This window comes from Leishmania mexicana, chromosome 31 (genome assembly GCF_000234665.1).
Source record: "Leishmania mexicana MHOM/GT/2001/U1103 complete genome, chromosome 31".
NCBI lineage: Eukaryota > Euglenozoa > Kinetoplastea > Trypanosomatida > Trypanosomatidae > Leishmania > Leishmania mexicana.
In genome coordinates this window covers 21435-47202 of record NC_018335.1, presented here as the reverse complement: position 1 = coordinate 47202, position 25768 = coordinate 21435, and the positions used below count along the sequence as shown (strand labels likewise).

The following is a 25768-nucleotide window of genomic DNA, read 5'->3' as shown; positions in this document are numbered from 1 at the left end:
AGTTCAGGCTTCCGGTGGTATTCATTTCTTTGGTCGTGCAACGCGCGCTCTCTGCGTAGTTCCACCCGAATGAACACGGTGGGGTGTGAAATAGCCTCGCTGCTGGAGGTTCTCAGCAGCTCAGAAGAGGCAGGTATATGTCCACTGGCAAGCTTTGCTCGCGACATTCGCTCGTTGGTGGACACTGGGCAGACCGAGGACCTTGGCAACGTTCTCGCGCAGCGCTCCGCAGAGCTGGTGAAGGAGGAGGAGAAGCTGAACGCATCGAAGGAGATGATATCTGTCACGTATGACAAGCTGCGTGCGGAGATGACTCGCGTTGAAGCACAAATGCGCTCACAGGAGCGCCGCCTGCAGGAGGTGTCGCAGCAGAAGAAGCTATGCAAACTTGCCCTCAACCTTTACTTGGCAGGCGAGGTACCGAGCCTCGTAGACGCCCACGGCATGGCGGTGCCCTGTGCATCACCAGGCTTGCCAGATATGATGAAGCGAGGTGCTGAGGACAGGGGAGAGGAGCACCCCAACAAAGCAGCACCGGAGCCAGCACCCATGAAGAACTCCCCCACCTCTCGCCCGCGTAGACCAGTGCAAGCCGTCGAGAATGACGGCAGTGGATCGCCAAAGAACGGCGCGCCAACGGTCTCGCCTCGCACCGGCCTCGCAGCGCTCACGTCGGACGGCCTTCTCGCACTGCTCCGCCTGCCAGACGTCAAGGAGAACGTGCTGCTGAACGCGATCGAGGGCTACACGCAGCAGCACCTCGAAAAGAATAGCAACTGGATGACGGCGCAGAGCTACCCTGACATCCTGGCCGTGATGATGGCGGTGCTGAGTCACCTCAGCGAGCCGCGGCCCCCGGTGCAGCTCGCGGAGCTGCGTTTGCTTGGTTATGCTCTGCAGTCTTCCCCCGCTCCTCGCCCGTCTGGCAACAACGACAATCTCTTCAAAGTATTAGATACTCTCGTCCGGGATGGCCGAGCCGTGCCCATCCTCACGAACCTGCTAAACAGCGTGAACGATGACGTGAAGTGCGAGGTGCTGGAGTTCCTGGCACCGCTCGTGTGTGAGACGCACGCTCTCATCAACGCTGTTGCCGTCAACACCCTCAGCGCCTTTGCGCGGAAAGAGTTTCTGGCCGCGAACGGACTGGAACCGCTGGTGAACATTGTCATTGTAAGCACTTCCGAGGCAGTGTTGGAGCGGGCGCTGATCTTCCTGTGGGGGCTCCTCACCAAGGACGAGAAAGTGGAGCACGGAGGCAGTGTAGACGCGTCTATTCGCTCGCAGGCGCGTGAGCTGGGTGGGCTGCGAGCAGTGCTGGACCTTCTGTACACAGACTGTCTCCCTATATTAGAAAATGTTTCGATGGTGATTGGCTACATCACGCGAGAGGACGCCTCCAAAAAGGAAATACGCGAGATTGGCGGACTAGAGAAAATCACTGCAACGCTGCGCCACCCGTCCGACTCGATCAAGACCAAGATGGCCGGTGCGGTGTGGAACTGCGCATCGAACGCCGACAACCGCAAGCATCTCCGTGAGCTGGGCGCTATCCCGGCTCTTCTAGAGTTGCTTCGAAACCCAAGCTCAGCCGTCATGGACAACAACACATACGAATTCGTCCGAGAGAATGCGGCGGGCGCGCTCTGGAACCTTAGCGTTGAGACGGAGAGCAAGACGCAGATCATCGAGTACGGCGGCGTGCCAGTGTTGGTGGAGGTAATGTCCTCGTCGAACAGCGTTTCGGTGGTCGAGAACGCATCTGGTACGCTGTGGAACTGCTCCGCGACGGCAGAAGCCCGCCCCATACTCCGCAAGGCTGGCTGCATACCCGTGCTTCTCTCTCTTCTCAATCACCGCAAGCCGATCGAGCCGTCGCGGGCCATCGCTGTCAAGTCCACTATGCCCCTCAGCGAGAAAATCATCGACAATGTCGCTGGCACGTTGCGCAACTGCGCCATCAACGACCAGAACAAGCCCGCCATCCGCGAGTGCGGCGGTGTCGAGCTGCTTGTGGCGAAGGTGAGGGAGGCCTATCTTAGCTCAAACAAGAGGAACAGTGCCGACAAGACACCGTCGCCGCCCTCTCCTTCGACGGTCGACAAGCTAGTATCCACGCTGTGGATTCTGACAACGTCGCCGGAGATCAAGCATTCAGTTCGGTACGCCGGCGGTATTGAGGCCTTCACGAGCATTCTCGAGATGTCGTCGCCTAGCATAGCTGGGGGCAGCAAGGCAGCCGGGAAGAACGCGAGTCTGTTTTCGCCGCTGCGCATGCCGGCTGACACGAGTAGGCTGAGTGTCGAGGCGTTCCAGGCAGCGTACAGTCCGTCAGCCATCGGGAAGCTGCAGTTTGGGACGCCGTCCTTGTTGGTTCCCATGAACGTGAAGGAGAAACTAGTAGGCGTGCTGCGCAACTGCAGCACCGTCACGGAGAACAGGCCGACTATGATACAGGCGGGGTGTACGCGGTGCCTTGTGGCTGTTATAATGGACTGCTACGCGTCCGCGACGGTGTTTCAAGCGAACACCGTCACCCACAAGAACAGCCGCTTCCAGGAGCCGTCGACGCAGCTCAAGGAGACCGTGGCCTCGGCACTGTGGCACCTTTCCCGCGATGACAAGGAGACGCCACGTCTCCAAGGAGGGCTGGAGCTCATGTGCATGCTACTTCTGTCCCCGCAGCAGCCCTCCGTAGTCCTCGAGCAGGCAGCCGGCGCCCTCTCGTCGCTCACCGTGAACAACAACGAGAACCGCGATGCCGTCCGCACATATGGCGGCCTCTCCGCCCTCATCAGCCTCGTCTCTGAGTATCCGCAAGGCAACACGGGCAGCCGAGCTGGGAAATCGGATGTGTCGTCACACACATACGCCGCCCTCAATGCCCTTCTCACGATTCGAAACTGCACCGTCAACAGCGACGAAAACGTACGCGCGTGCTACGAGGCGCTAACCGACAAGAAGTCTGCCTTCGGATCTGCGCTGCTGTATATGATCGAGCACGGATCGGAGGAGTGCGCAAAGGAGGCGGCCCTGACGGCAAAGAACATCTGCTTCATACCTGCCGCTGCTAGCTACTTTGTGCAGAATAACGGGGTTGCACTCGTGACGTCGCTGTCAGAGCGCGCATCGTCTGATTCTGTTCGGCGTGCCGCTGCGGCGTTGCTGCAAGTTCTCTCGAAGGCCGCGAAGAAGTGATGGTGGTCTGTGCCTGTGTGTGTGTGTGACTCGGGCGGAAGGGGGGAGGGACTGCATCGCGGAGACTTTGCTTTCCTTGAGCTCGTTTGCTTCGACCTTTTCTCATAGATTGCACACCTGTACAGTTCTGTTTGTGGTTGTTGAAACGTGATGTGTGTGCCGCTCTTTGTTCAAACACACGATGTGCGAAGGATGCTCACAGGCACTCCGCTACTGTTGCAAGACGATATAGAGGAGGGCGGATGTAGGCATGCTTGTGTACGAAACCCAGATCACACCGTTGGGAGTCTTTTGTTGAAGTGGTTTCCTGTTGAGCGTTGCCACTGCCGTGTCGCACTGGATGCTCTTCTGATATCAGTCACGTACAGTCCTGTACGACGAGGGAGGAAGGGTGAGGTAAATGCGCCGGGTTGTACGCTCAAGGTGTGGTTTTCAAGTATTGGGACGGTATAGCCGACTGTCTTACTTGCAGGTATAAAGCCTTGCAGGTGCACATGTAAGCAACTGTGTGCGTGTGGCGAGACTGAGATTCCTGTCCCTGTCGCGGTTCTTTTCTGACTTTCATTTCTTTTTTTTTTAGAACGATGCATTGGCGTGTCTTCTGTCTTGCTTCCCCACAAACATCCATCGCACATCGAGAGAAGAAGGGGCGTGCACCGCTGCGTCCTGTATCAGCAGACAGACACGCCCACACACCTTCCTCATTCGCCCAGTTCCTCGTTTCTCGGACCATCTTTCCTGTGCTCGAGGTAAGGGAGCGATGGGGAGAGGTTCTGTGTCGGAGGGGCAGGAATGAATGCGACATCGCCTCGTGCCGATCTCGACCTTCGGACCGAGAGAGAGAGAGACTCTGCCATCGTGGGTTGCCATATCTTTCGTGGGACAGAAGCCTCTTCCCTGGCAGGTGAGAGGAAACAGCATCGTGCTTTTCGATGAAGTGTGCGTCGTCGTCTTTCCGCGGCGTAACTCTGCGATAATTCTCCTTCTGGATAGCCACCTGGGTCTCCTTCCTCTCTTCGCACTTCCTCGTCCCTTTTTGATCACGCTGTGCCGGCTTGTCTCGGCGATGTACAACACGGCTCTGTCTACCTTTGTCTGGTTCTCCGCGCTGTCTACGTGTCAGTCGCAGTTGAGGGTCCCCTCAACTCAAGTGTAATAGAGCGAAGGATACGGAATTCTAAATCAGCAACACCACCGCACATTACTGGTGCCGGACACGAAAGGGCTCTCGTAGGCGCTGTATGAGGATTCAGGCTGCCGTGCCGCCGCCTCCGCCATCCGACACGCACACACACAAAAACACGGTGCGAGCACATTGGAGTTGCGTTTCTCTGGGTTGCCTTCATTCAAACCGTTGTGTATTGTCGAGTTTTTTTTCTGGTTTCCCGTGATTTTTCGAGGCAAATGCCGACGGCCACGACGCGCGATCTCTCCGGCAAGGCGCCGCTGTTTGTCTACCTCCAAGGCGGAGAGCGGGAGCGCCTGCCAACAGGAGAGTACATTCGTGTGGTGGCACAGTGCAGTGGGCCAGACAAGACAGTGAACCGCCATGATTTTGCATTGCATAACCGCGGCGCGCGGCTCTGTCGCCTGCTCGACTCCCTTTTAGACTCTGTCGATGTGGACTTGAAGCGCAAGGTAGACCCAGTGCAGGGGCTCATTCCACCTGTAATACTGCCGCACGCAACGCGAGAGGGTTGTGAGTGTGTGTTCCGCTACCTTGACCTCATACAAACACGCGTACCGACTCTCCTCAGCAAGCCGTTGCGTGCTCCGCTGGAGGAGCTGGTGTGCGAATGGGAGATGACCTACCTGCTTGAGGACTGCTTCCTTCCAGGCGTAGCGGACGAAAAGAAGACGTCGGCGACGCTGTGCCATACGCTAGCAAAGAGAGGCCCCCAGGCAATGGACCGCGTCTTAGAAGTGGCGATGTTAGCCGACTTTCTTCTCATCGAGCCGCTTCGTGACTTGACGTGCGCCCTGCTTGCCTCTCTTGCCCTCAGTGCCGGATCGGAGAAGGAGCTGCTGCAGCTTTGTGGCCTCGACCACGTCTTGACGGAAGAGGAGCTTGAGCCGCTGTACATGCAGCTTCCCTTTCTACGCCCCGAAGATGGACTTGCCTAGAGCACGTCGCTTCCCTCTCCCTCTAGTGCGTTACAACAGATTGAGAGTGTGATGCGCGCGTGCAACCGCATTGAATGCGAAGTGACGGCACGGTGCACTGCTGAATACCTCGGTAGCTGTCGTACCTCTCTGCCTTCCTCCTCCCCAGTCGCCAACGAATGAGAGGTGGTGTCCCCGTGACCTCGATCTTTTTCTTCTTTTACTTTCTTGTTTCGTTTCTTACATTGCAGTCCTTGATGAAGAAGGACACCTCGATGCGTGGCACCACAGGGCCCAGTATCCCCGCCTTCTCCCTCTCTGCGGCGAAGCCAAGCAGCCTGACCCCCTTATCCCTTGCCAAGTGCCAGAACCACCTCTGGTGGTGACAGGGTCGCAGGTGCCTGCGCCGTGCTGGAGGTCAGAGCGACGTATCGCTGCTGATGCCGTCGGCCGGGTCCTGGATGTGCGTTGCGTCGGGGCGACCGGCGACCGTGAGCACGCTTGTGCCATCCACATGATTCGGCAAGGTGTCACCGCGTCTCGAGAGTAACCCACCCGGCCCTGGCTGTCTGGTGGTGCGGGGGGCGGCGGGTGGGTGGGTGGTGTTTGAGGACAGATGGCCGTGCCCCGCCGGCTGAGTGGGCGCATTGCTGCACGGCGTGTCTGCCGCTTCGTCGCGGGACGCGGTGGGACGGTGACAGGCCGTGGGTAGACCGGAGCGGGACTCGTGTGGCATGGCAGTTTTGGCGGTATGAAAGCAAAGCCTTCCCCTCGTTTGTGATGTTGCTTGTTGAGAAATTTGCCACCGCTGAAAGTGACTCACATGCCAACAGACTCTAAAGCAGTCAGACGGCCACCAGCACGTATGCACGCAGAGGTATGGCGGCATGTTTTTTAGGTACCAAGTGTCCTGCATAAACACGCACAGATGAATGAAAATGGGGTACCGGCGACTCTTTGCTTTCTCCCTTCGGTGCGAGGAACACCAGACATGGTGTAATGAAGCTATGCTAACTCCTGCCACGCAGACGCTCGCCGTCGGGCATCTTCCTTCTGTCAGGTGTATTACTCTTGTCTTCAACCACTCATCCTTTCTATCGCACCCCTTCCGCCTTCTTTTCGATTCTTTCTCTATCTGCTCCTTGGCGCACGTGGCCTTCCCTCCTCCCGACCTTCTCCATACTGCCAACGTTCACCGATCCACGACCGCGAAATACTACCCTGTTTTTTGGCGCTTTTATTGTACTGTGCTGCCGTAAGGGGCTGCTAGTATTGCTGTGCCTCCTCGATTGAGCACCGCACATCTCTTTCTGTCCTTTGTTCTCGTCGTTGTTGTCCTCCCCCAAGCATCGGCTGCCTCTCCCAGTTGTCGTCTCCCGTTTTCCTCCTCATTCACCCGCGCCCTCACTCCCCTCCTCGTGTGAGTGCGGGTGTGTGTGTGTGTGTCTTCTGTACGTTCGGGACTGCTGCAACTGTCTCGGGCCTCTCTCTATCACCGACTGTGCGTTGACTTGCGCAGGTTTACGTTTGCTTGTGTGTTGCTGTGGTTGCCCTCCTCGCTCTTTGGGATGACGCGTTGCTCCCTCATTTCTTCCCGTATCTTTCTCCAATTTTTAGTCTGTCCCTGATTTTTGCGTTTTGCATATCGTGACGTGCAGTGTAATAGTTCCGTGTTCTTTTCGCTTCCGAACGTTCTCCTGCTACACCCTCCGGTACCACCACCGCACAACCTCATTGTCGCAACACCTCTTCTCAGCCTCGCCGTCTTTCCATATAGCTGCGCCGCAGACGGCCAACAAACTCTCTGGCATTAGCCCCCCTCTTTTGTGTGTGTTTGCTTCTCCTCTCTCCTCGTTGTGTATTAATTTTTGCTTGCGCTGGGGATGGTGAAGGCTGCCGCGTTGACTCCCCCAAAATTGGTTACTCGGTTGCTGTGGCGCTTGCTTCCTCCTCCGCTGTCCCCGTGCCTTGACGCAGGCAGCAGAGGCAGGGTCTTTCCGTCTATTCTCCGCTATCGTGTCGCGGTGAATCGGTAGGGGCGGCGTCTACAGACGAAAAAGTGGGTGCAACTCGTCAAGAAGCACCACCGTACTTACACTCGCAAAACGAAAGAGAAAAACAAACAATCTATCCCAGTAGCAGAGACGGGCTTGTGGGCGCCGCGTTCCCTCCTTGCCCCTCCCCTCCCCAGGCCATTACCGCACTCTCTCAATCCCTCAGGGGTCTTCTCTCTCGCCATCTCTAACCATCTGGTGAGCTTCTTATTGTCTTCGTTTCTTTTATGAGTGTGTGCTTGTGTCTGCGTGCGTGCAACGCCCTTTCGATCGACTGTTGTATGTGGTGACGGCACACATTGTGCGCGACCAGTAGTGACTTCTACTTGAGACTTAGGTCGGACGGACAACACACAGAAGGAACAATGCGCAGGGATGACGGAGCGTTTTCACGGACATCGTCACCGCGGTCGAGCACCTCGCCCATCAGCCCTGCCGATGACGAGGATGAGTACATGGGAAGTAGTACGTCCACCGCTGGGCCGCCACCCGAGTCCAACACCATGACCGGTCGCTTCACTCGGCCGCAGTGGTCGCTGGCAACGGGGCGACACTATGCAAGTAGCGGGCACTCAGCGGCCAGCTCGTGCAGCACTCACACGCTGAAGGTGAACCAAACGGAGAGCTACCGGCCCGGCCCCGATGACAGCGGCACATACAGCGCGAACCTGCGTGACTCGCCGAGCCGCACCATGAGCAACACCAGTGTTTCGGTCTCCCCCATGGACAGCAGCAGCCCACAGGAATGGGGCCGTTCCTTCCGCCTTTTCAACTCCTGTCGCTTCCTCGCCAGCGCCTCCGGTTCACGGCAGCGTGACGGCAGCATCGGACAGCTGTATCGTAGTACTTTCTTGCATGGTCGGCAGGGCCGCGGCAGCAGCACTGGACCGGAGGCCGAAAGGCTACTCCTCGGGAGCTCCTTCATCCACCAACCACAGAGCAGCTTCTTTGGCACCTTTAGCGGGCAAGGTGGACGCTACTCCTTGTGGCCCCCCGACGTGAATGCCAGCGGAGTGCTGACCGCAGCCTCGCCGTACGCCGCGTTCAACCCGTCCGCGCCTTTGTCATCAGCGAGTCCCTTATTAGGCTCTCCTCGCTTCCTCGGGGCGGGTATCTCGCCTCGCGGAGTGGCAGACTGGCACGCTGTGCATCGTGTCGTCGCGTCGTGCGCAATGGGCTCGGTGGTGTGCACTGTCTCACCAGGTCAGAATGAACTGCCTTTGGCGATGAATGCCCTACGCACGCACATTGCGGTGCGCGGCAAGACGATCATTCAAGGCGATGCTGCTCACCCGCTGGACATTCGCAAGGGTCCCCTTATCGGCGCCGGCGGCTTCGCGAAGGTCTTCGCGGGCGTGGACACCGTACGTGGAGAGCTTGTCGCCATCAAAGAGATCGACATCTCCGGCGTGGACGACGTGAAGGCGCTCAACGCGATCGAGGCGGAATTCGCCCTACTCAAGTCCCTTCATCACCCCAACATTGTCAGCTATTCCCTCTTCGAGCACAGCAAGTCGCAGAAAGTCTGCCGCATTGCGATGGAGCTGCTTGCGGGTGACTCCACTCTCCACCTGCTGCAGAAGTTTGGACCACTGACGGAAGCGGTGCTGCGCATCGTGGCGCGGAGCGTCCTGCGCGCCATTCGCTTTATCCACAAGGAGGGAATTTTTCACCGAGACATCAAACCCGCCAACATCCTCGTCAGCCACCGCGGCGAGGTGAAACTGTGCGACTTCGGCTGCAGCAAACGCGTGTCGGAGCTGAACAAAGCATCCAGCTGCATTATTGGGACACCAGTGTACATGGCCCCTGAATTCATCAAGGGTGAGGCTAATCACAAGGCGGATATATGGTCAATGGCGTGCGCGCTTTTCGAGCTGAGCACCGGGCTGCTGCCTTGGTACCACTCCGGCGTCAAGGACAATCTCCCTCTCATGTTCTACCTCACGACAACGTCGGAGTCTCCCTTGGTGCTGCCCTCGCCAGAAGCCAAGAGCGAGTTCTCCGCGGAGTTCCTCAGCTTCATGGAACTGTGCTTCACACGCAACGTGGCAAATCGACCAGAAGCCGACGATTTGCTGAAGCATCCGTGGATCACAGGGTCGCGGCTCGCGCCGGTACCAAACCCACCCAGCGCTGTCCTCTCTCTCCACCAGGAAAGCTCCGCCGTGTTTCGCTCTTTTGGTTCGCCCGGGAAGTCGTCCACGTTCTCCAGTCCGCGAGACTCGGCGGCGGACCGCGACGACATGAGCTTCAACGGCAGCGACGGCTTGCAGAAGTCCGTTTCCACCACCCCAACTCTCAACCCCGCGGAGGAGGAGATGGCGTGTCAGCAGGAGTTGGAGACCGTGGCGGCGGCGACGGCGCTGGAACTCTGCTCCCTGCTCGTGTGCTCCCTGGAGATCCCTCCTCGTACCGTACAGGAGACTGTGACAGGGGAAGTGGGCTCGGGGACCGGCGACACGAGTCCCTCGCTCACGCGCACCTTCTCGATCCACTCACCCGCCCTTAGCCATCGTGGCGGCGGTGTCAGCGCGAACGTGGCTGAATTTCTGTCCCCTGTATATACGCCAGAGCATTCCATGGTGCACGAAAACTTCCACTACAGCCAAGTGCCACTTGGGGCGTCTGCAGGCAACTTTGTCTTGCCTCCCGGACTGGACTTGGATGGGGCACCGCCGCCGCAGCAGTACTTGCGCATCAATGAGGAAGGCAACCTTGATGTGGTTCACCTTCCCGGTGACGAGATGGAGGATTCGGTGCACGGCAGGCCCACCTTCGGCGACAGCGTCTACGGCTCCTTCCACACTGGGCGTATTGTATCCCCAGCGCGTAACAGCTCGTTTAGCAGAGGTACCGTCAGCCCGCGCGTTGCTGCGGGGCCGAATGCCATGGGCGTGGCCGACGGCGCTTTCTCCCCGCTTCTCGGCATCAGTGGCGTCTTCTCTCGCAGAGAGTCGCCGTCGCGCGGGGGCCCCTCAGTTCCGTCATCCCCGCAGGGCATTCCCGCGCCGCCGCTGCTGTACCGACCCGGCCCGTCCACAACATTTGTAAGTCAGCCGCCCAGCCACACCGGCTCGGTGCATACGTCGCACGTGTCGCCGACGTCCGCATCCAAGGCCGGCAGCAACCTCGACACCGTATCACCTCACACTCCGCGGTCGAACTCGCCTACTTCCACGCAGCGCAGCGAGAGTTTCCGTGGGTTGCCAGAGAAACTGAGGGCGCACGCTGATGGAAAGCTGCACATGTCCTTCTCTGTCAACACCGCCCCAGGATGCGCCGTGAACGTGGAGCTGAATGTCGATGTGGCTGATGTGCAGTGCAAGGTGGTGGATAACCAGCCGAACTTTGTGGTCGCCTTCACGGATGACGTGCGCAACCAAATCGCAAACAAGATTAAAGAGGTGGCTGAACACGCGTCATCGGACATGCCTGGCCAGACGTCAGGCACTCATGCCTCGCCGCTGACCCCGTCGTGCGGGATGGAAGCGCGCGGGTCGCTCTCTGCTGGTGGCAGCCACTTTTACAACTCACCATTATTCTCGTCTTCTTCGAAGGCCGCACCACGTCCGCTTTTACGGGCCTCCACCAGCAGCGCGCAGCGACTTGTGGCCGCCCCGCGCGAGACGCTTGCCGGCTATTCGTCTTACTCTGGGGAGGAGGGCTCTGACGTGGATTCTCACACGTCCTCGCCCATGGCGGCGGGCTGGAGTGAACGCGTGAGCAAGTAGAAGCCGCCTCCCGCGGTACTTTTCCGCGAGCATATGGACTCCCCGGGTAAGATCACGGTCCGTCGTATGGCGATCAACCTGAGCCTAGGTCTTTTGTGCGTCTGTTCGGCTCGTGTGTGCTTGATCTCGGGTGCAGGGATAAACGATTGGGAGGGCCCTCGTTCCGCCGTGAACGTTCCGTGGCGGCTATAGTGGAGTTGTGAGGGCTCCAGCGGCGATTGAGTGCGCACCTGCTTCATTTTGTCTGTCCTCAGCGGCTGGGTGTACGTGGTATGAGGAATGGCATGGCGACATGGCTGCACGTTTTTTCTCCCTTCTCGCACCTCATCAGCTAGACATCAAACACACAAGCAGCCGCACACGCACCGAGAGACTCGCGCAGATGCATCTGATCTCCTCCTCTTTCTCAACTTACTTTTATGTTTTACGGTTTCCTGATCGCTGTTCATTGCCAAGTATGGACTCTAGTAGTCCCCATGAATGCCCCCCTACTTCCATCCCCCAAGCGAAGAGAATTGCTGTGATTCTCTTCTTGTGCCGTATCAGGCTTTGGATATGATTGTGTGTCTGTGAGCCAGAACTGCTGCGTCTTCCTCCCTCTCTGGCTGCTATGCGTGAGGGACGCTACAACCACCCACCACTAGAGAAGAGGAAGCGGGACGGCGTTGACTCGTTGGTTCTGCTGTACCTCCGTGCCTTTCCGTCACCACGCCATCTTTCACTCGACGCACTTTGTCCCATTCTTTCCTTTTCCTTGCGTGTGCCGTTCATGTGCTGCTGGTGCTGAGACACGGAAAAATGTAGGCGAAGTGGAGGTTTTGGGGATTTGTGATGCCATGGAGAAGAGAATATTTTCGACAAGACCGCTAGGGACAAGAAGGTAAAAGAAAACGTAGCGGAAAAGGGGCAAAAACACTGCCCAGCGCTGGCGAGTTGCCGTACATCGCATGGCTGACCGCCGGCTCACTCGACCGCTTATCCTTCCTGCACTGGGGAAGCTGGAGTACGTGCAGTACACCCATCACCGCAAGCACGTGCACTGTTCGCTTTTTTCTGCCATTTCTCCTTGGATTTGCACGCCAACGTCGAGCATTTTGCTTTGTATATTTTTCTGTTCAGCCCGTCCGTTTCTCTGCCATGCCACACGAGTCCCGCTCCGGTCTACCCACGACCTGTCACCGTCCCACCGCGTCCCGCGACGAAGCGGCAGACACGCCGTGCAGCAATGCGCCCACTCAGCCGGCGGGGCACGGCCATCTGTCCTCAAACACCACCCACCCACCCGCCGCCCCCCGCACCACCAGACAGCCAGGGCCGGGTGGGTTACTCTCGAGACGCGGTGACACCTTGCCGAATCATGTGGATGGCACAAGCGTGCTCACGGTCGCCGGTCGCCCCGACGCAACGCACATCCAGGACCCGACCGACGGCATCAGCAGCGATACGTCGCTCTGACCTCCAGCACGGCGCAGGCACCTGCGACCCTGTCACCACCAGAGGTGGTTCGGCACTTGGCAAGGGATAAGGGGGTCAGGCTGCTTGGCTTCGCCGCAGAGAGGGAGAAGGCGGGGATACTGGGCCCTGTGGTACCACGCATCGAGTTGCCACTCAAAATTTGGGGGTGGGCTGGGGTGACATCGTTCCCGGAACGTGAGCAAAATGGCGAGATGTGAATGTCCCTCTCGCGCTTTCAGGTTGCAGCCAATGCATACACGGCTGTCGTAACCGATGTCTTAGATCGCTACTTTCTCCTCGTCTTTTCTCTCATATTGACTTGCCTATCTCGTGTTGATGTGCCGCACAAAAGGTATGCGGGACGTGGTGGTCGTTGTGTGTGTGACTGCATTATCTTCTCCGTCTGTTGTTCCTCGACGGGCCACCATTCGCGCACTCGCACGGAGGAACTGCGAGGGCGCACCACGCAGGTTTTCACTTGATTGATGTTTTTAAATTGTTGAGGTTTGTAGATCGAATGGAGTCGCTTGTGGCTGGCGCGTGTGCTGGGCTGTTCGTCGACCTTAGTCTCTACCCCATCGACACGGTAAAGACGCGCCTTCAGTCCAAGGAAGGCTTTCTGGCTACCGGCGGCTTTAATAATGTTTACAAAGGCTTGAGTGCTATGGCGGTGGGCTCTGTGCCTGGCGGGGCTGCGTTTTTCTTCGGCTACGACACAGCGAAGCGATCGTTTCTGTCACTTGCAGCGCCGCTGGGCGCTGCAAGCGGGATCGAGCCCACTTCGATAGCCATAACGCCAAGTGTAATGGCATGCCAGGCCGCGGCGGCCGTGTGCGGGGAGTGCTTAGCTTGCTGTATTCGTGTACCGGTAGAGATGGTGAAGCAGCAGATGCAGGCCGGACATCACGCAACCATCACCTCCGTGTTGCGTAACGTCACCAACAACACAGCAACGCCGGTGGTTGTTCCACGAGACTCGGTCGCAGCTGTGCCGTCGCCGCCAATTCGTCTCTCCGGCGTGCACCATCTTTTTCGAGGCATGCCCATCATGCTGATGCGCGAGTTGCCTTTCTCTGTAATTCAGATGTCCCTGTACGAATCTCTGAAGGCCGAAATGCGCGCGTCCACGGACCACCCCTACGCCTCCCTCAGTCTTCCCTTTTGCGGTGCGTTCAGTGGGGGGTGCGCCGCCTTTCTCACAACCCCATTGGATGTTCTCAAGACGCGGATCATGTTGTTCCGCTGCGGGCCGGGGCAGGAGAAAGTGAGCATCAGGTATGTACTGGATGAGTTGATTCGTGAGCCAGCCCGGTCCGGTGACAGGTTCGGCTACGCACAGCGCTTCTTCCGCGGGGCCTCGACACGCGTGCTATGGATTTCACTCGGCGGGAGCATATTTTTTGGTACGTACGAGTTTGTCAAGTCCGGTTTTCAAAGCCTGCACACACTGTAGCAAGCGACACCATCCTACATCTGCGTACACACGATTGCACCCTACGTTGCTCTCAAGAGCGTCTACTCCGTGTCTTACCCGCTTTTTGTGGATGTTCTCTCTTTACGGCAAGGTGGTCGTTGTGCGGGGACACAGAGGGCACCAAGGAGGGGTGGAAGGGAAGAGGGAGAACGCGGAGAGAAGGCGAGCTGCTGCAGAACAGAAGAGGCGGTATCGCCTTTGCCCTTACTACAGTCTGTCATCTCTTCCGTTCGACCTCTCTTGCATCCCCGATGAGCTGGTTGGCGGACTGCGCCGACAACCCCGGGTTCTGCGGCTCCTTCTTATTCCTCAACACAGGCACACACGTACTCCCCGTAATAGCGGAACCACATCAGTTAATCACCATCTCTGACCTATCCTACTCCTAAGTGTTTGCGATTCGCTTTTCGAGATACCCACACACACACTTACAGAAGCGGCTCCAGACAGGGGAGATCGGCTTTCATGAAGGAAGTCGGCGCGGTGTCACTGGGGCTTTCATCGGTGTTCTGATCACTTGTTCTTCTTTCACCCCATTGCCGCAACTCGTCAACGACACACGCCTCGCTGGCCACGCCATCCAGCCGGTGCACTGCTTCTGTTATGATGGCGCCTAAGATGAGGGTCTTGGCGACTTTTTCGTATGCTCCAGTGAAGCATCGGTGTCTCCAGGACTCGAGCTGAAGAAGGTCGTGCTCCAAGACCCTCTTGGTGCTCCACACCTCGACAAACACGTTGCAGCTCTCTTTCAGGGCTTTCCGGACCTGTCTTCAGTGCGTCGTCTCTATTTTATTGGTAACGGTGCTGATTCTCGTACATGCACTGCTGCACCCACGCAGACGCTCTGCACTTCTTCCTGTCACTTCTCTCTGCCACTGTTTACCTCACACACCTTTCCTTTGCCACCTGTCAACACACCGCTCCCTTTCTCCTCCCTCGCGCGACTTCAACCAACGCTACCACAACGACAACATACGAAAACAAACCAGCAAGCAGGAGAACAGGAGAGACGTAGCAGAAGAAGAGAGCAGATCAAGTAAAAACGCCACTGACTTGATCCTTGCTCTCTCTGTGTATGTGTGTGTGGGGGGGGGCTTGTGTGTGGAACGTCTGTGACTGCGACCAAACCAACCAGCAGACCAAAACCAGCGAAAAAAAAACAGAAATAAAGTGAGAGAAGGACAGCATCTAGTATCAGTGAACCAGAAAAGTAGCAAAGGAAAAGCAAGGATCGATTCTTCTGCTGACTTACCTTGCTCCGCACAGGGCAGCTGCGGCGTGCACGGAGCTGAACGCGCCAAGGAAGGCGAAGTGGGGGAGGGGCAAAGCGTGCGACTGCCAAAGGTTCTCTCCTTCCTTGTTCTCCTCTCGTGGGGTAGTTCGGGTGCGTTTCGGAGTGGCGCTTTACGGAAGAAGCGGCGCGCTGCCACCCTTGCATAGGAGGCACTCGTCACACCGCACATTCCCCCATTGTTGTCTTCAGGCTCGATCACAGCTTCGTATTCTTTGGGTTTCTCTTTTCCAGGCTCCTCTATCCTTCTTCGTCCCTGTCTGTGTCTGTGTTTTGATTATTATTATTATTTTCTTTTGCGTTGTGGGGGCGGAAGAGGCTTATTGTGCGCCTGTGTACGTCTTGTGGAGTGCTGGCGATTTGAGACTCTATTGCGCTGTCGTTGTAAATCACCGTTTTCTTCATTGTGAGGATGCAGGATGGCCGACGGTCCACCTCGGTTCTTCACGAAGCCAGAGGAGTACGTGGGCGTTAGTAACCACCGGCGGACGCTTTTCTTAGACATGGACGAGACTCTTGTTCACTGTTACTTTGAGAAACCGACGTTTTTTATCGATACCAGTGAAGACTTCTTCCAGTTCACGCTGGAGGACGACCCCAGTGTGACCTACTATGCGTTTAGGCGACCTGGGTTGAATGAGTTCCTTTATCAGTGCGCAGAACACTACGATATGCGTATCTTCACCGCCGGCGAGGACCTATACGCGCGGACGCTGCTTAGGTGGCTGCTGCCTGCTAATCTTATTGACGAGTCTCGGTGGTACACCCGCGACGCATGCGTAGGCGACGGCTACGGGCGCTTAATAAAGAACCTCAGCATGCTGGACGGTTTTCAATTTGAGGAGCGCACAGCCTTAATCCTGGACGACTCGGCGCCTGATAATGTGTATCCGCATCAGAACGCGCTCGCCATTCCCCGATTTGCGCCACAAACAGGTCGTACCGATGAGGAGAACTATGGGCGAATGCAGGCGGACAGGGGCTTGGAAATGTTTGGCAGAATGCTATGCGGCGAGCATTTTACGCGGTGCGACGACGTTCGTGTACCCATAGCACGTTTTTATGCACTTATACGGACGTACACGCGGAGCAGCACCGCCAAATCAGAGATATGACGGTAGCCGCACTGCCCACTCCTCTCTACGCTTTCCCTCACATGTCCGGCCTCGTGGCGATGCGGGCGGCTCTATGTATATACAAGGGTGGTTGTTTCTGTCTTTTCCTTGTGTGGGTGTGTGAACGCGAGTGTTCGTATTCTTATCTCTCTGTCGTAGCTCGTCATATTTCTCTTTCTCTCAGTGCAACGCTCGACTCCACACGTCAATCGCACCAAGGAGTGAATGGGGATGCCTTCTTTGTAGAGGTGTTCTCGCACACAAACGCACCCATGCACACACCTCGCACCACGCGGGTAAGGGCGTTCATCTTGACAGCCGTGTGCGAGGTGGAGCTTACAAAAGGTGTACATTCCACAGGGCCGTGCGAAGCGGGGTCGCAAATTTTTTTTTGTGGGTGAGTGTGCTTCTCTTTGGTGGAGGGGGGGGGGTTGTTTTAGTGTGCCGCGGTCTTTTCAGTTTGTTGCTCTCACAGGCTTCTCGTTTTTCTTTTTACGGTACCCTTTTTTTCCTCCTCCTCCGTGATTCGTTCTTGCACCTCTACGGACTTCGTGTCTTACCACACACACACACACACACACACACACTGCGTCTTTTCATCTTTCCTGAAGGAAAAAAAGTCCAACAAACATAGAAGAGTATCGCTCTCTCTCTCTCTCTATCCTGGCCAGAAAAAAAACAAAAACACACACGCACAGAGACACACACACACACACACACAAACGGGGTGGAGATGGGGGACAGCAGCAAAGAGCTTCAACAAGGACTGCAAGAGTAATACAATGTAAGCGGTGGAGGACAATGGTCAAGCGTAGCACCGTCGCCGTTGAGTGTCACGGTGAAGCATAGTCTTGCGCGCCCTCCTTTAATCCACTCAAGTGAACAGTTGGGCTCTTTGTGCTGTGGGTCCTTCACATCTCGACCTTCGTTTCTGCTTTCTTCTGTTTGCCTCTGCACTCGACTCTCTGCTAAATGTGCAAGACGAAGCATGGGTGCGGTGAGGCGGAAACAGCGACAAGGGGCATTGTGTGACTGCCTTTCCGTCATGATTACTACAGGTCGTTTCTCTCCCGCGGACACCCCCTCTTCTTTCTCTTGTGTTTCTCTCATCTTTTGCTCTGCTCTCCACCGGCTACTTCTGCTCCTATGTCTCCTCCACGGTCGCCCTAACGATGGAGAACTTTCAAGGGCCTTTTCTTAACCCAAGCGCTGTCACCGCGGACCTCGCGACACCACCGTTACCATGAGAATATGTGCTGCTCTGAAAGCACCTGCCAGCTACTCTAACGTCAGCTCGCTTGCCCCGGTGTTTTCCTTTAATTCGACCCTTGCACCGCCCACTCTCGTGCCAATGTGACTGCCTCCACGCGCCTCTGACACCGCCGTGAGCTCTCGTCTCACTTTTCTCTTCTCCCTCTCTCTGTTTTCTCGGAGAGGACGATCGTGTGTGTGTGTGTGTGTGCATTTTTCTCGCGCTGGTGACATGCTATTTTAATGACGGCATCCCATCATGCCAGAAAAGGGAATTGCGGAGAAGAAGCCCAGGTCCACCACAACACAAGCGACTGAATGACAGTCGAGTTTGTGATTTGGATGAACATGCAAGGGAGGATGTGACTTTCCCCCTAACTCCACCTTATTCTTCTAGGCACCCGCACTGCTCTGGAAAGTGAAGCAGGTTCGCACATGCCTGTACCGACGTGAGGGCGGCTGCAACTTTCTGGATCACCTTAACCACAGGCGCAATCTACGGTCGATACGCCTTGCTTTACGCTATCGTTGGCGTTGATAGCGTTCTTCGCCAAAACGCTGTTGTCGTCTGCAAAGCCCATCAAGAGAACGACCTGGCCATCACGGGATTCATTCAAGCGGTCATGGATTGCTTTGACATGTACTTTTGAATGCGCATGCGAGCTGGTCGTCATGTGCCACTCCGAGAAGGCGTACTTCGTTGTCGAGGAAATGCTCACTAATGGTGTGACTGAGATGAACGAGCACAATGGGCTGGAGCCGAATTTTTTTTGATGGATCCCGAAAATATCGTCCTGCTGTTTTGACAGAGCAGGCTTAGACAACTGCTGCTTCGTTATTCTATTTCTATGTGAGTACTTGGTGTGCTGGCACACATGCAGGTATACGTGTCACCCTGTGCCTCTCCATGGCGCAGTAGATATGTACTGTTGCTCCTCCTCTTGTTTCCCTTTGACAGCGATATGGATGCGGCGCACAGGCGCTGTGAGTGTCCCTAGCCAGGTAACTTCTGCCCTGCAGGAGGCAGAAAGCCACAAAAATTGCAAAATACAAAAGAATACGTTTCGGTACCGTAGAGCTGCCTGTCGCACCACCAGCTTCTGCCGTATCTGCTGCTGTGATTCCTATTAGCAAACACGAGCGGGTTTGCGATGAGTCAATTTATTCAGCTCTGTGCCGACCACTTCTTGGCAGGAAAGGCGAGGCAGGTGGCACACGTCGCTTTACGCGCGGCTTCGTGCCGCGCAACAGTTCTTCTCAGCGAGGATCTTGTACCATTGAATTGTCCTCCCACCTCCTTTTTTCTGCCTTTAAGTACACTCAGCAGCAGCAGCAGCACACGTAGAATACGTTGTCTTCTCGGCCTCGTTCATCGGCGCATCTTTTTTTTTTTTTGAAACCATCCCCTTGCGGACCCTGTCGCGGTGTTCTGCTAGACGGCCACACATCCGCCTGTTTCCACGCGGCTTTGCCGTCTCTCTTTCCCTCTCAGCTACGCATCAGCCGCTGCGGCGAGCAAGGAGGGGTGCGTGAATGGGGCTCATCTCGACACAACCGTTGCAGGCTTGTTGTTAATCATTGTTCGTCGGTCTAGACTGACTCACTGCCACGCCGGTCGCAGAGGAAGTTGTGTCTCGTGACATCCGCCACGCCCAGGCGATGCACCTGCACAACAGTCTCCACTCGTCTGCTTTCTCCGCGTACACGATTCATTCAAGCTGAAAATGGGAGGCAGCTCCGACACCATCGGCGTGCGGACGAGGCATGACCGTGAGGAGGAGGAGCGCGACAGGAAGCTGATGGAGCGGATCATGAAGGAGAACCAGAATCCGTTTCAATCACTCGTGGACCCCCTCCTGAAACAGGCTTCCTACGTATACAACACCTACCTGTACTCCTCCGGCGTGATGTTTCTCACGTTTGCATTTTGGGGGGCGTACCCGTCGTTTGTGCGGTTCCGCCACGCACACATCTTCCGCTATCGGCGGACGCAGCTCTCCTTCCGCCGCGGCCTCTTTTCGACGGAGCACATGCCAAAGTGGGACAAGAACCGTCTTCAGCGCATTGTTGTTCCCCCTCTCCCAACATCCGAGCAGCTGGCTGGGGGTTCCGCGGCCGCGTCTCCTGTGCATCCGACATTGTTTTCGTCTTCTGCTGCCACCAGCAATGTTTCTGTGGTTGCGGCAGCAGCCACTGCCGTTACGGTGCGCGCCGCGAGTAACTTGGACAGGCGGTTCGATCTGATGGAGCTATCTGCCACTCGCTCTTCGCACGGGAGCTTTGGTGCCGGGGACACGGAGAAGAGTGAGCGTGCGCTCAGTCGTGAGCTGCAGAGCATCAACCAAGACTTCTTTGGTCCTCAGTCGCGTCGTTTTTACCGTCCCATACAAGAAAATGCCGCGACCGGCGATCTTCCTCAGCGCCTCAAGGCAGCAGTGGCGACTGCCAAGGCTGTAGTAGTCCTGGTGGAGAACCACAGCACCGTTCGAAGTATCCCGGAAGGGTGGGAGGTGTGGTGGGTGTCGGAGCCCGAGGCACGCCGTCGCCGGTTCTGCAAGTTCTGGCTTGGCGGCCTGGTGTGCGCGCGCGCATTTCAAGACCTGATGGACATGCCGGATATGCCGGACTTTATCAACTAACGGTTCTCTTGATAGCGTTCTTTCACCGTCATGGATTCGCTGCTACGTCTCTGTGTGAGTGTTGTCTTTGGATTAAGTCAGAGATGGGCTGCACCGGTGGGGTGATGTGACGGATCGACAATGGAAAAGGGTATGGGCGTTGCACCCGCAGAACGCACCCTTTCTCCGACGAAGCGTGTGTGGAGACGAAACAACGCGACAAAGCGGGGAGCTTCCCCCCTTCCAGGGACTCGATCTCTCAGAAGCACATATACGGAGTTGTGCCCATGCAGAGAGAGGGAACACCGTCGAAACAAAGTAAATATTGTCCAGAGAAGCTTTATGCTTCAAAACACCGCCGTTGATGTCAGCAAGAAGGGGGCCCAAACACAAGTGGGGAACACCAAGAGGAACCGTCTTGACAACCCTCGCCAACACTCATTCGCACTCGATTGACCACACGCCTCCCTGCAGGTCGAGAGGGAAGGAAAGAGCATCCATGTTGTGATCCGGTGGAAAATTCTCACAATACGAAGCCACTTGGACAGTCGTCTACGACACCGCAAAAAAGGGTTGCACGTCGCCCCTCCAATTCGACATTGGTGTCCTAGAGAGACATTGACGAAGTACAACTTGTTGTCACCGCAGGTTCTGCTCTTTGTCAACCTCGTCTATCCTGTCCTTTCTCGTTATCTGCCACATTGGTACACCTCGCTCCATCTGTATCGCCCAATTCACTCAAACCTTCGTGTACATTTTTCCATGACGTCTTGACATGTGTGCCTCTTTGCTGTGCCTCTATGGAATTCGACGCAGGCGGATGTGCGCTGTTAAAAAAAACTTCACCTTTCTCAGCACCTCGCCCCCCCTCTCGGATAACGAGGGAAGGGAGGAGGACACATCGATGCGTGGTGCCACAGGGTCCACCACCCTACTCTGCGGCGAAGCCAAGCAGCCTGACCCCCTTATCCCTTGCCAAGTGCCAGAACCACCTCTGGTGGTGACAGGGTCGCAGGTGCCTGCGCCGTGCTGGAGGTCAGAGCGACGTATCGCTGCTGATGCCGTCGGTCGGGTCCTGGATGTGCGTTGCGTCGGGGCGACCGGCGACCGTGAGCACGCTTGTGCCATCCACATGATTCGGCAAGGTGTCACCGCGTCTCGAGAGTAACCCACCCGGCCCTGGCTGTCTGGTGGTGCGGGAGGCGGCGGGTGGGTGGGTGGTGTTTGAGGACAGATGGCCGTGCCCCGCCGGCTGAGTGGGCGCATTGCTGCACGGCGTGTCTGCCGCTTCGTCGCGGGACGCGGTGGGACGGTGACAGGTCGTGGGTAGACCGGAGCGGGACTCGTGTGGCATGGCAGAGAAACGGACGGGCTGAACAGCAAAACCTTTCGGCCTTGTGGGCTCTTGTGCAACTGTCAGAAGAAAGAGAACAAGAGAAATGAGTAACGTTTGGAGTTCCCAGGCGCGTACGCACTCTTGTGTGGTCGTGGTTGCCTCGCGTTCACTGGCTCATGCCTCCCTCGACGCGCTCGCTCCTTTCTTCTGCAGCTGCCGTTTTTGTTGTTTCTTTGAAGAGCGCCACGAAAAGTGGAAGGGAGAGCCTTGCTGTTCACGGCCGAATTGTAGAACGAGGTGTCGCTGCTTTTTTTTTTTGGGAGTGTGTCGCTCGGATGGTATGGGAGAAGATCGTGTGACGGGTACAGATGCAGCAGAGGTCTGGCTGAAGGGGCCCCTCTTCTCAACGTTTCCTTCTGTTCGCATCTTCTCTTTTGCCACTGGCTTTGCACGAAGTATGCGTATTACCTTGCAGCTGTGTGCACGCGCGTTCTTTTGCTGAGGGGCTGTGAATGCTTTCTTTTTCACCTCTTCCGTCGTCTTGGAAAGCTAACCATGGTCCTGATCCTCGTCCACCGACAACTTTCGTCCTTAGCGACTAGCTTTTCTCCTGCCCTCTCTCCTCCTGTTGCTTTCCTCTCATTCCCCACCGTAACACGATCTTTCTCGCTCGTCTCCCCTGCGCCTCAGCTCTGTCTTTTTCGCTAGCTTGCGCCTCTGTATGTGCGTGTGTGCTACGTAGCTGCACCTAAACCTTCTTTTGGGTTTTGCTTCACTTTTCCTGAAGTAGGGACGACTGCACGGCTGTACGCACACGCACACGAATACGGCGATGTCTCGCAATTCATCGAACTCTGACGCTGCGCATGCGTTCTGGAGCACACAGCCCGTACCGCAGACGGAAGATGAGACGGAGAAAATCGTGTTCGCCGGTCCGATGGACGAGCCAAAGACGGTGGCCGATATTCCTGAGGAACCGTACCCGATCGCCAGCACATTTGAGTGGTGGACGCCAAACATGGAGGCGGCCGACGACATTCACGCAATTTATGAGCTTCTCCGCGATAACTACGTCGAAGATGACGACAGCATGTTTCGCTTCAACTACTCCGAGGAGTTTCTTCAGTGGGCACTGTGCCCGCCGAGCTACATCCCGGACTGGCACGTCGCAGTTCGCCGGAAGTCGGATAAGAAGCTGCTGGCTTTTATTGCCGGCGTTCCCGTGACGTTGCGCATGGGCACTCCCAAATACATGAAGGTGAAAGCAAAGGAAAAGGGTCAAGAGGAGGCGGCGGCCAAGTATGATGAACCGCGCCACATTTGCGAAATCAACTTTCTCTGTGTCCACAAGCAACTCCGGGAGAAGCGGCTTGCCCCGATTTTGATCAAAGAGGTGACACGCCGCGTGAACCGCACCAACGTGTGGCAGGCGGTATACACGGCTGGGGTGCTGTTACCCACTCCGTATGCATCAGGGCAGTACTTCCACCGCAGCCTGAATCCCGAGAAACTTGTGGAGATCCGCTTCAGCGGCATTCCAGCGCAGTACCAAAAATTCCAGAACCCAATGGCAATGCTGAAGCGCAACTACCAGCTGCCGAGCGCACCAAAGAACTCTGGTCTTCGTGAAATGAAGCCGTCTGACGTTCCGCAGATTCGGCGGATTCTCATGAACTACCTGGACAACTTCGATGTAGGTCCCGTCTTTAGCGACGCCGAAATCAGCCACTATCTCCTTCCCCGCAACGGCGTGGTCTTTACCTACGTGGTGGAAAACGATAAGAAGGTGACGGACTTCTTTTCCTTCTATCGAATTCCGTCGACGGTGATTGGGAACAGCAATTACAACATTCTCAACGCAGCGTACGTCCACTACTATGCCGCAACGAGTATGCCTTTGCATCAACTCATTCTCGACCTTTTGATCGTGGCGCACTCGCGCGGCTTCGACGTGTGCAATATGGTAGAGATCCTCGACAACCGGTCGTTTGTTGAGCAGCTTAAGTTTGGCGCCGGCGACGGTTATCTTCGGTATTACTTCTACAACTGGGCGTATCCAAAGATCAAGCCATCTCAGGTTGCCTTGGTGATGCTGTAGTCTACGCACTGCCCCACCTTTCCGTCTTTCACCCTCCTTCACGTTCATACCCCACCACCTCCTTGTAGGTGCGAGCGATGGGGAAGAACGGCTCAGCAGCGGAGAGAGACGAAAGTTTGCGTAGAGAGTGTAATGAGCCAGTTTTCGTTGTGGTTAAACACGTCAAAAAGAGGTTGACGCATTCAGCAACGAGTACATCGACCATTCCCCTTTAGAAAACTCATCGATCAGACTCCACCAGCGCACATGCAGCCATTGCTGTACCGCCTTTTCATTAACCCACCGCCTTTCCTCTTCGTGCGAAATAGGAGTGCAGCCGGGGGAGACTGGGTGGTGGAAGAAATCAAGGTTGACCAGGCGTCGCCCTGCCTTTCCAGCTGCTGTTTTTCGGTCCCCGTTGACTTTGAGCCCCAATGCGGACTGAGCATCCCGAAACTGGTCACGTCTGGGGAGATGGAGAGTGTCAGAGGGCGAGAAGGAAGCACCATGTGGCGGGACACGTGACTTAGCTGACTCTGTTGCGCACATTCAGCGCGGTGATGTCGTTCTTATCTCTCCGTGCATAGTCCCATACGCTCCTTTGTTTGTCGCCTTGTTCCCCTCATCTTTTTTTGCATTTCGTTTCCCTTCCTCTCGTTCCTTTGCCACCTGCTGCTGACGCTTGCACTCTGTGCTGACTTATGGACTTTTGTGAGAGTCGTTCCTACACCCACAGATTCGCCTTCCCACGACCACATCGGCCGAAAGTGTGCTCACTAGCATAAACGTGTACACCTTCGCAGTGCTGAGCCGCTCACCACGCCGCAAAAAGAAAAGGAAAAGTGCTTCGATCAGCACCACTCCTTCTTTCCCTCCCCCAGCAACGAGTATTTGTGGGGGGCTGTCATTGATGGGGCAGCTGTAGCTGCGCCGCAATCATGGTTGTCGAACGCAATCGGTCAAACGAACTCTATGACCTCTTTTCGCGGCAGAGGCGGAGCCGACCGCCGCCGAGCACTGGTGCGGCAGTGCCCACTGGTTTGCACAGCAGCAGCGACGTGCAAACGTTCAACCGCTTTGCGAAAGAGTTCTCCAACAACATTGCCACCGTCTCTGAGTACATTATGCGTTTGACACAGCTGGCAAACCGCCAGAGCGTCTTTGACGACCAGACAGCTGAGGTGAGTGAGTTGACGCAGATGGTGAAGAGCTCGCTGCAACGCCTCCACAACGATGCAGGAACGCTGGAGGAGCTGAAGCGGCGAGCCGTTGAGTCGCAAAAAGGGAGCATTCAAGCCAAGGGCGACGCTCGCGGTATGTTTGGCAGCTCTTCCGACCACCTCCGTACGTCTGAGAAGCACAGTGACACTGTTGTTGAGACACTGCGCAGCCGGCTGGCTCGCACCGGCCAGCAGTTCCGCACCACTCTCCAGCATCAATCCAAAAGCCTAAAGGATAAAGCGAACCGGCGTCACATGTTCACCACAGCGGATCGACCGCAAACATTTGAGAGTGCGCTTTTTCAGGATCAGGAGCAACATCAGCAGCAGCAACTGCTGCTCTCCGGAACTGCCAACACGCAGTACTACCAGCAGCGAGCGGACGCCGTGCTGGAAATCGAGGCAGCTGTGCAGGAAGTTGGTGAACTCTTCAACGATTTCACACGCCTTGTTCAGGAGCAGGAGGAGGTTGTGCTCCGCATTGACACAGATGTGGACAACGCTGTGCGTCACGTCAATGCCGGAAGCAATGAGCTGATGCGATATTTGACGAACCTGAGCTCCAACCGCGGGCTCATTCTGAAGGTGTTTGCAATACTCTTCTTCTTCCTCATGCTCTTTGGTATCCTCGTGGTGCGCTAACCGGCGGGGTGGTGACGAGTATGTATGTGTGTCTTCTCTGTCGTCGCACGTAATGGTGATGACGCTGATGATGAGAGAGAGAGGAGCACTCTGGTTTGCTATTGACCACACACTGACTTGTTTGATGACGTGCCGCAGCGAGTGAGTGAGTGGGTGGTGGGAACGAGTTTTATTTTCGCGTTCCTTTTTGTATAAGCCGC

The 25768-nt window shown here is 56.4% G+C and overlaps 8 protein-coding genes across 8 annotated transcripts; all 8 read left to right on the top strand.

The window, feature by feature from the left end:
• Positions 1 to 69: 69 nt before the first annotated feature.
• LMXM_31_0140 (conserved hypothetical protein) lies at positions 70 to 3198 on the top strand (the record flags this gene model as incomplete). The annotated part of the gene is made up of 1 exon (XM_003877804.1): positions 70 to 3198. The coding sequence occupies one exon, from the start codon at positions 70 to 72 to the stop codon at positions 3196 to 3198; it is 3129 nt and encodes a 1042-aa protein (XP_003877853.1).
• A 1404-nt stretch (positions 3199 to 4602) lies between these two features.
• On the top strand, positions 4603 to 5322 carry LMXM_31_0130 (conserved hypothetical protein; the record flags this gene model as incomplete). Its single annotated transcript, XM_003877803.1, has 1 exon — positions 4603 to 5322. One exon carries the CDS (start codon positions 4603 to 4605, stop codon positions 5320 to 5322), a length of 720 nt encoding a protein of 239 aa, XP_003877852.1.
• A 2536-nt stretch (positions 5323 to 7858) lies between these two features.
• On the top strand, positions 7859 to 11089 carry LMXM_31_0120 (putative protein kinase; the record flags this gene model as incomplete). The annotated part of the gene is made up of 1 exon (XM_003877802.1): positions 7859 to 11089. One exon carries the CDS (start codon positions 7859 to 7861, stop codon positions 11087 to 11089), a length of 3231 nt encoding a protein of 1076 aa, XP_003877851.1.
• Positions 11090 to 13061: 1972 nt separating this feature from the next.
• Positions 13062 to 13997, top strand: LMXM_31_0110 (putative mitochondrial carrier protein; the record flags this gene model as incomplete). The annotated part of the gene is made up of 1 exon (XM_003877801.1): positions 13062 to 13997. One exon carries the CDS (start codon positions 13062 to 13064, stop codon positions 13995 to 13997), a length of 936 nt encoding a protein of 311 aa, XP_003877850.1.
• Positions 13998 to 15728: 1731 nt separating this feature from the next.
• Positions 15729 to 16424, top strand: LMXM_31_0100 (conserved hypothetical protein; the record flags this gene model as incomplete). The annotated part of the gene is made up of 1 exon (XM_003877800.1): positions 15729 to 16424. One exon carries the CDS (start codon positions 15729 to 15731, stop codon positions 16422 to 16424), a length of 696 nt encoding a protein of 231 aa, XP_003877849.1.
• A 2975-nt stretch (positions 16425 to 19399) lies between these two features.
• Positions 19400 to 20314, top strand: LMXM_31_0090 (conserved hypothetical protein; the record flags this gene model as incomplete). Its single annotated transcript, XM_003877799.1, has 1 exon — positions 19400 to 20314. The coding sequence occupies one exon, from the start codon at positions 19400 to 19402 to the stop codon at positions 20312 to 20314; it is 915 nt and encodes a 304-aa protein (XP_003877848.1).
• Positions 20315 to 22461: 2147 nt separating this feature from the next.
• On the top strand, positions 22462 to 23727 carry LMXM_31_0080 (putative N-myristoyl transferase; the record flags this gene model as incomplete). Its single annotated transcript, XM_003877798.1, has 1 exon — positions 22462 to 23727. The coding sequence occupies one exon, from the start codon at positions 22462 to 22464 to the stop codon at positions 23725 to 23727; it is 1266 nt and encodes a 421-aa protein (XP_003877847.1).
• Positions 23728 to 24830: 1103 nt separating this feature from the next.
• On the top strand, positions 24831 to 25568 carry LMXM_31_0070 (putative syntaxin 5; the record flags this gene model as incomplete). The annotated part of the gene is made up of 1 exon (XM_003877797.1): positions 24831 to 25568. One exon carries the CDS (start codon positions 24831 to 24833, stop codon positions 25566 to 25568), a length of 738 nt encoding a protein of 245 aa, XP_003877846.1.
• Between the last annotated feature and the right edge of the window lie 200 nt (positions 25569 to 25768).